The sequence below is a fragment of the Hydra viridissima genome, unplaced genomic scaffold (assembly GCF_058129835.1).
Source record: "Hydra viridissima isolate aposymbiotic clone 2 unplaced genomic scaffold, HvirCarnegie_v1 scaffold_47, whole genome shotgun sequence".
Classification (NCBI taxonomy): domain Eukaryota; kingdom Metazoa; phylum Cnidaria; class Hydrozoa; order Anthoathecata; family Hydridae; genus Hydra; species Hydra viridissima.
Window position 1 is genome coordinate 50869 of NW_028324332.1, and position 8909 is coordinate 59777.

Genomic DNA, 8909 nt, shown 5'->3' on the forward strand with positions numbered 1-8909 from the left:
GGTTTCAAATGACGACAGAAAATTATTTGTCCGCTTCAAAAGTTGCGTTTTTAAACATGGCTTTTTGTCGTTGTTTATGTTGTTACTATGTTGTTATTTATACGATGTATTAATGTATTTGATTATTTACACATTTTATGTTACCTTTTTTTGTAATGTATACATATACGTGTTAGACTATTGCAAAAAAAAAAAATTTAATTACATGATGCACCCCTCCTATCTTGTTTCTTTTGGCATGATATGAATGTGTACAAAAATTTTAGATTATTTGATGTTTCGACCCCCGCTCAACCCAAATAACTGATTTACTAAAGGAATCTTTATTTTTCTACATTAAAATCATGAAAAAATATTTGTAATGCAGTACGGTTTGATAAAAAGAAAAGATTAAGTACATGATAACTGAAAGGTTACATAATAATAGAAATAATTTACCTCGTACAACAGCAAAATTACATGTAAGTCAATTTATTTAAAGTTAAATAAAAAACGAAGTGTATTATTATACTTAGAATTTAAACTTTTTTAAAACTTAGTTTATATATAATTTGTTTATAAATTAAATGTTATTTTAACAAAGTTAAAAAGTTGAAAACTTTTTGTAGGTTGCAGACGGGCGGGTAGAGGCGGACCAGGCTTAAGAAAACAATATTTAAAAACAAAATACAATTGCTTTTAAAACGTTAACAAGCTTTATTCACTAAATGACTTACTGTTATAAAATCTATAACTTTTTCTACTCATAAAATTATATAAAAATATCAGTTTTAAACGCTATTGTATTTTTGAAAATCTACGCTTTCAAAAATAGTTTCCGCGCATGTAGTTACTATCACATAGAAATTATTTTCTTGGAATGATTAATTTTTATTATAATCTAACATACAGAGACTATCACCATAGAGTTTCATTTATTTTTAGTCCAGGAATCACATGTTTGGTTTTTTTAGTCTTGAAAATGGTGTGAAATTTTTTATATTTAAGTAATTAGAGCTTCGAATGCTGCTGTGTGTTAATTCCAATTATCATCATTAGGTATGTTATTTAATTCCAATTATCATCATTAGGTATGTTATTTAGGTATGTTATTTAGGTATGTTATTTAGGTATTAAGCCGCATTTGATCTAGCTTGTTAAGTACTTGGATTTCACACTCTCTTTTAAGGGATGGATAGAGGACTTTTGAGAAGCTTTGTTGATTACATAGCTTGTTCTACCCTAAGGATTCAACATTGTAAGGTTCTTTGTCTTTTTGACACTCTTTCTGCTTTGGAAATGTTAAAAAGATTTTTTATTTCAACGTGAAACGAGTTTTTTTTTTCTCCTTTTTTTCTTGTACATCAAGTTTAGTAAATTTTTATTGTTAGCTTCACCACACTATAAACCCAAATGGTTCTTCGAAGAACTATTAAAGGTTCTTTGCGATTATGCCAATGGAGCACCCTTTTAGGTTCTTTAAAGAACCTTATAAATTGGTTCTTCGTAAGAACCCTCCGTAAAGGTTCTTTAAAGAACTACTTAAGGATCATTGAAGAACTCTATTACGGGTGCTCTATTTAAGCACTCGTTGAGGTTCTTAAAAGAACTTTTCATACAGTTTCGCATAACCTGCCTTCAAAAAGTTTTTAATTTTTGTTTTTAATTATTTTTTTGCCAAAAGACAGGCATTATTTAATTATTTTCAAAAAATTATTTAATTTTTCCTTTTTAATTGAATAATCTAAATTAACTATATATAATATATATAGTTAATATATATATATATATATTATATATGTTTATATATGTATATATATATATTTTTTTTTCGTATATATTTATAATTAATATATTTTATATATAATAACTATATGTATCTTTTTTACGAAAACTACTTTTTATTATTACTCTGGTTGTAGTAGGAGAGTTTAAAAAGACTAAAATTAAATATAAATGTATTTTTATTGATTCTTTTTCTAATAACTCATTTATTTTATATTAACTATTTTGTTATTATGTTATGAACTATTATGAAAAAACAGACATTTATAATATAGTATTTTAAGAATTCGTTTGTGTTGTATTTTAACAACACACTTATGTTGCTTTTTACTCAGCGCATAATTATTCCAGAATATTAAAATATAAAAAAATATAAAACCACTCCAGTTTAAAATGAATATTTTTGGGGTTAAAAAAGCTGAGTTTTTAACTACGCAAATATATAATTATAAACGTATAATAAATCAATTTGATATATCAATCAAAGTATTTGCCATTCTAGTTATAGTCACTGGTCGCTCTTTAGACGACAAGCCATAAACAATATGCTCATAAAACAATAACGTGTTTTTTAATTGCGGGGGATATTGAATATTATATATATAATACGATGCAAAAACACACGACATCGCTAATGAAACATCAACATCGCTGCAATGCTCTATTATAACGCAACCATCCAACATAACACAACAGTCTTTTGATATAAGCCTTTGTCTTTTTGGCATTTTGATAGTTGGCGTACTCTGCACTGGTTGAATGTCAAATGTAAACAAGCAGTCAATAGATTCTTTGAACAGCCTTGGTAACAAAATAATGGATGCATTCAATGTAGCATCTGTAATGTAACAAATCATTTATAAAAAAATATGATAATGTTAAAATACAATACACAAAACCAGACCTCAGAATTAGGTAGAAAAAAAGCTTATTATGTTGCATCAGGATACTGATGCCATCCAAACAACTTTGGATGCTTTGGAGCATCCAAAGTTGTATAATATAAAGTTATATATACTTGTATGAGGCGTATTGTGTCATGTGCAATTAGCATAAGTAATAGTTTTCATTTTTTTAAATTTACTTTACATTTTACTCATTACACATTTTATTGTGACACAAATATTGAACATTACCTTTCTTTATCGAGTCATCAATTTCACACTCCACTTCTGCAGATATTGAATTTACTAAATCATCTTTATGCTTTGATTTTATAAGTTGCAGAATTTTGTAAGCCATTCCACCCATAGATTGGTGGAGTTCTTTATCCAGATCTTTGGCAAATCGTAATCTCATTTCATTTAGAAACTTTAGAAGAAAAAAAAAGGCAATCTGCTATTGAGTGTTTTAGACATTTAACAAATTTTTGAAATAAAACTACTATAAAATAAATGTATATTAGGGTAAATCATCTATTTTATGGACCTAATAATTAATAATTAACTTTTCCATTAATTATTCAAATTTATTAATATCATAAAAAAATAAGGAAAACATAAATTGCTCTTATTTACCATTCCTTATCTAGCATTATTGTCAAGTTATTATCAAAAAATGAGATTATTATCAAAAGATTGTTATTAAAAAGTGAGAACAACCAAATAATAGATAATTTAATAATTAAGTTAATAAAAACACTAAAAACAAACCAATCTAGCAATAGAGAGCCAAGGATAAGCTGATTTTAAATCTACTGTACTTAAAACAGAATCAAAATCCTTTGCTCGAGTAGCACAAGTACGTTGCTGGCGATCCAACAGCATGTTAATGTCTGGCCTGAGCTTATTGTATTCTATTTTCATGTCATAATGATGTTTTCTGATGGTTGTTTCATCCTCCCCAATAGGAAGTTTGTTCAGCTTTAAAAAAATAACTATATTTTAAACATAGTAACTTTACTTTTAAATAAAGTTTTTTTTATTTATGAAAAAGCTTAATACATGCATAAAAAGCAAAATTATACCAATTCTCTACTTTTCCTAGTACAAGATTGATTATCACTAATAGCATCTTCCTTTCTTTTTCGTCCTCTACCTTGTTGACCAAATTTTTTCTTATGTTCAGCAACAACCGACATATGGATTAAAGGAGCTCTCTCCTTCTTAAACTTGTTCTTCAAGCTTTCTAATAGTGTTGGCTACCAATTTTTTACATATATATATATATATGTATGTATATATATATGTATGTATATATATATGTATATATATATATATATATATATATATATATATATATATATATATATATATATATATATACACACACAAAACAAAAGCATTACATAGACAACTTACACATACAACATATCTATAAGAAGAAGTACATCCTGACGGGAAGTCACTTAAGTGTGGATACCTACTGCAAATGGCAGCAAGTACAGCTGAGTATTGCGCACTTGATGGATACCTTTACAAAAATTTTCAAACATATACTTTATGTAATACATAAATTACATTTATTTATAAAAATATGTTTTTTATAACTAAATGAAATTTAAGTTTTACATAGTATAACTTACATGGTGTATTTACTGATGTCATCATAAAGACATTGTAGAAGTTGGTTTCTATATTTGCTTCGATTAAATTGCAGGAAACAATGATCTTTGGCATCCAAAGCTGCATTGACTGATGGAGGCAAAATAGGTAGCTGATAACGCACTGGCCATGGTTTCATAATTTGGGACACCCCAGGAATCATACTACTATTTCCATCACAAAATATTGAGGATATCATTGATGTATTTAAAACATCATTTCCAAAAACACTAATTAACATATTATTTCTATTACTATGTATTCTAATTACATGTTATTTTTGTAAAAAACACAAACAGATGCCTAGTATGATCAACTAATATTTAATATAATATATTTCAGGTATAACTTGAAAAGCAATAACTAAAAAAAAATTTAAAAAGTAATATTTAAGCTAAAATAAAAATTTGTTTACTAAGAGCAAGTGGTTTCTTGCTGTGCATGTGAAGTTTTAAGATTCATTATAACTTCAATGAGAGCTACCTGCCGACGAATCGTTTGACATATACTGGCCACCATTGTCTCAGTTAAAGACACCAGCGTTTTTCCATCAATTTCTTCCTCTACAATAAAATACTTACAAAAAAAAGAGTAAATTTTGAGATTTTATATTAATTAATGCAACAACATAATTACTTAGCTAGACGCAGAACAAAAAAAAAAAAATTGTATTTTATTTTAATCAATAAAAAGTTTAATACATTTTGAGATTTTTTATTTTAACATTGTTAAATTAAAAATATAAAGAGATTTTATAAAGAACAACTGTATCTGAGAGTAATATAACAGCACCCATCCTGTAAAATATATGTGTCTAGCAATTGGTGATCAAAAACATCTGTAGGTAAGCATATTGTCAGATTTTCTTCTTCAACAACTCTGAAGGCATGTAAGTGAGCAGAATACTTATCAGAAATAAGAAACTTACCACAAAATACCCAGTGATGACGAAATCTTATAATATGATAGATTTTAAAAAATAATGGTATTTCTTCCACATGTAATAAATCTAGAATCACTGTATCGTGAACATGATATTGGATTCCATTTATAAGCAAGCTGCTACACTTCCAAATAGTTTCTTTCTTATCAGTAATACTATAACCAAAAAAACTTACTAATTTTTCTTGAATAGAAGATGCTAAACTTTCAAAAGTAATGGAACAAAGATTATAAGTTTTCTCATTTTCTTTGAAGAAATCTGAAGATGTCATCTCCCAACACTGCCGTAACTGGTGTCGTTTTGCAAGCGAGTAGGCAATATTTTTAAAATTTCTAATTGAAGAAGCCAATTCTTTAAAATACTTGTGTTTTGCTTCAAAACGCATACACCATAAATAACGCAGTGGCCCATAATCATTAATAAGACGAGCATAATGGAGCATGAAATGAAATTTAGGTGTAAAATTATTTGGAAAAAGTTCTGCTAAATTGTGCAAAAACTGCTCCACTAAAAATTGAAGAAACGGTAATACAGATTTAGAAATTTTAGGAGCAAACACATAATCAGCTATTTCTCTAAGCTGTAAATACAACAACCAATATTTATTAGACATTGGTATACGATTTCCAATCATAAATGGTAATAAACGAAACATACAATATTTTTGTGATGCTGATCCAATAAAATAGAAGTAGCAGAACGTACAAAAAATGGAACTGGTTTGTTCAATCTGTCATTTCTACCTATTTCAAATATATTAAGCTCTATATTCATCTGCTCAATTGAAATTAACTTATCTTCTTTGAGTTTCAACAACAATAGACTTATTAATTGTGGAACTGTACCTTCCAGCATGTCATGCATTATGTCTGGTGGAAACGCTTGCATAACTTTAAAATATGATAAATCTAAAAAAGGACAACGCCTTTCAACACCATACATACTTGAAGAAATCTGACTTTGGCCTGAAATAGCAGCCAAGTGATAATGATGCATTTCATCAGTACGAAGTGTTGCATCAAGCTCAGAAAACATTTGATTTTTGTCTATATACGAAGTCATACACTGACGGCAAAAAAAACCTGAATTAAAAACACGACGAAAACCAGCTAGTGCATGGGCTGAAAGGTTATCAGCAGAAATTGTTGCTAAGCCACCATATAATTGAATCTGTCGGCCATCAACCACAACTAATATGCCTTCATTTTGTAATGTTATTAAATCCTGAATGAAAGGTTTTAAAACATCCTTGTATGTTTTATGTTTTTTAATTAATTTTTCTTTTACAAGAATACATAAGTATATATTTTGAAGTCTTGATATATATTTATCTTCAATGTTACCAAGGAAAAAGTAAAATGCACATATTTTATGCACTGTACGATGAGCTCCAATTGGATTGCATACCTCAAATTCATCAATATACAAATGGAGTCTTAAAGCATACTTGTCATTAAAAATGTCATGATGCTTGCAGATAAAACCATCAGAATATGAGTAAAGGAAATTTGTTTTTTTAGATGAATCATTCTCTAATTTTCGCTTTATAGAACTCCATATTTCCTCCTTTTCAATTAACTGTTTAAGCAGTGGTAAAATTGGAATGTATTGAAAAGTTTCTTTAATGGTTTTGTTATTGTCATTAATACAAGTTGTATCACCAAAAGAATTACCAATAATAGGATTTTTAGGTACACCATTTTGATGATCAATTACTATTGATTCTACACAAAAATCATTTTCACTTAAAATATCATCTGTGCTACACAAAGTTATTTCAAGTGGCAAAATAAGTCCTAAATTGGTTTTACTAAAGGCAATAATTTTTTTACTGGAGTTGACAACTGATAAAACTCTATCTAAAAGCAATCCATTGTTTAATAAATTGTGCAAACTTTCATTAGATACTAAGCTGTTGCCTAACTCCTGTTTTACTATACTACAAAAATTATTATTGTAATAAGTTAGCAAGGATTGGACTTCATTAGCCATATCAATTTGCACGACAGATGGTATAGAATGCTTTTCAGCTATTCCGACAATAAACAGTGCAAAATGCTGCTGCAAGCTACTTAGCAACTTGTCTAATGACATAGATAAATCAGGTAAATCAGAATGAGAACTACTGATAGTTGCACTTTCACATTCATTTGTGTTGTTTTGATCATCACAATTTTCTAAATATTCCTTTTCTAATATTTTAACAGTTGAAGTATGGCAGTTGTTTGTTGACAATATAGATGAATAGTAAATTGTACAATGCTTAATTCGAATATGCTGATGCAAACATTTTACAGATTTATAGGATGCTGGGCAACCATCAATATTACATACTGCAAGATAACCAGCTGTATGCTCATGCATAATATGCAAATGATCTAAATACTTTTTCATAGAATACTTATGTACACCGCATGTGGAACAAGTAAAGCATATAATATTACTGCTAGCTGCCATTACAAAATATTTTACTTAAATTTAAGTTAAAAATGACTTGACTAAAAACAAAACTATTAAAGTTCAAAAATAGTTGTAATATAAAAAACATAAAATAATAATCAAACCAGTAATTTTCTGTCTTAATTCTGATAGCCCGTTTAATTCTAAATATCTGCAGACATCTTCAACACTCCAATTTAAATATTCTGCCATACCAAAAATTAACGAAACAGTTCAAATTCAAATATTAAATCAGATTCTAATATTGTTTGATGCTTTTAACAAAATATAATTAAGCAGTGTGCGTTAGACTTCAATAAACACGCGAGATGAAAAACAAAATGGCGCTTTATGCAGAACCTTTGTTTATTAAGGGTTCTTAAAAAACACGAAGAACCTTATTGAAATTCCGAAATGTAATAAAAAAAGTTCAAAAGAACCATACAACTGCGCGAAGAACCCGTTAGCTCATTAAAGAACATCAAATGACCCTAAAGAACCATTAGGTACTTCAAAGAACTCTCGAAGAACCATTTAGATTTACAGTGCAAAGTTATCAGAACATTAAAGTTTATCATTTGTGAGCACAACACCTAACTCGATAAAGATCTTTAACAAGTTGCTTTAACAAGTGATTTTATTGAAACAATTGTGTAAGTGGTATAATAAACAGGAATTGCAACATCAAAATTCGAGAGAAAAAAAAAAAATTTACTCATTCATGAACATTTTTACAATCATTATAGACCATCAAACTTATTAAAACTTTATGCAATTGTAAAGAGAAGGGTAAAACCTTCATTGAGATAAGAGAGGGTAAAACCTGATTTATAAAGTTTCGTGAACACAGTTTAGAGCGTTTAGAAGTAATATCACGGTTATTCTGTTGACTTTCATATAAGAACATGCAAAATATTTTCTTGCTAAAATATTTTGGGTAAGAATATGTGAAATTTGCATTTAAATTTTCGAAAGCGTCTTATCAGTGAAACTTTATTATTTCATCTTTTATTGTTTGCTCCAAGTTTATACATTTTATCTAAAAAATTACTAATAAACTCTTAAAAAGATTGTAGTTACTGACTTTCCATTGTCCCAAATTGAGTGTAAAACTTTTTTTTCGTTCTTTTTGTTTCCAAAGAACACAAAAGTATTTTTTGAAATCGAATTTATAAGAATACGAAAGTATTTTCAAAAGTTTTTTTTATTAATTTTTTACT

General features: G+C 27.9%; 2 protein-coding genes and 1 pseudogene across 3 annotated transcripts; all 3 read right to left on the bottom strand.

Annotated features, from left to right (window-relative positions):
* Window positions 1–2146: 2146 nt before the first annotated feature.
* LOC149876075 (uncharacterized) lies at window positions 2147–7808 on the bottom strand (annotated as a pseudogene). The gene is made up of 7 exons (XR_016448923.1): window positions 4723–7808; window positions 4289–4537; window positions 4065–4176; window positions 3731–3904; window positions 3417–3626; window positions 2901–3075; window positions 2147–2602 (listed from the first exon to the last, which is right to left on the bottom strand). The product of XR_016448923.1 is annotated as an uncharacterized LOC149876075 (transcript).
* Window positions 2229–4548, bottom strand: LOC149876076 (sterile alpha motif domain-containing protein 3-like). Its single transcript, XM_090075759.1, has 5 exons — window positions 4289–4548; window positions 4065–4176; window positions 3417–3626; window positions 2901–3075; window positions 2229–2602 (listed from the first exon to the last, which is right to left on the bottom strand). The coding sequence occupies exons 1-5, from the start codon at window positions 4546–4548 to the stop codon at window positions 2229–2231; spliced, it is 1131 nt and encodes a 376-aa protein (XP_089931885.1).
* LOC149876077 (sterile alpha motif domain-containing protein 3-like) lies at window positions 4526–8038 on the bottom strand. The gene is made up of 2 exons (XM_090075779.1): window positions 7815–8038; window positions 4526–4870 (listed from the first exon to the last, which is right to left on the bottom strand). The coding sequence occupies exons 1-2, from the start codon at window positions 7900–7902 to the stop codon at window positions 4722–4724; spliced, it is 237 nt and encodes a 78-aa protein (XP_089931905.1). The 5' UTR covers window positions 7903–8038; the 3' UTR covers window positions 4526–4721.
* Window positions 8039–8909: the final 871 nt, after the last annotated feature.

Coding starts and splice junctions, on each gene's coding strand:
- LOC149876076 (XM_090075759.1), bottom strand. CDS start 4,548: ATGTTAATTAGTGTTTTTGGAAATGATGTTTTAAATACATCAATGATA. Junction 3,627..4,064: donor CTTATAGATATGTTGTATGT/GTAAGTTGTCTA, acceptor ATTTTTTTAAAG/CTGAACAAACTTCCTATTGG. Junction 3,076..3,416: donor GGCTCTCTATTGCTAGATTG/GTTTGTTTTTAG, acceptor TTTCTTCTAAAG/TTTCTAAATGAAATGAGATT.
- LOC149876077 (XM_090075779.1), bottom strand. CDS start 7,902: ATGGCAGAATATTTAAATTGGAGTGTTGAAGATGTCTGCAGATATTTA. Junction 4,871..7,814: donor ATTAAGACAGAAAATTACTG/GTTTGATTATTA, acceptor ATTTTATTGTAG/AGGAAGAAATTGATGGAAAA.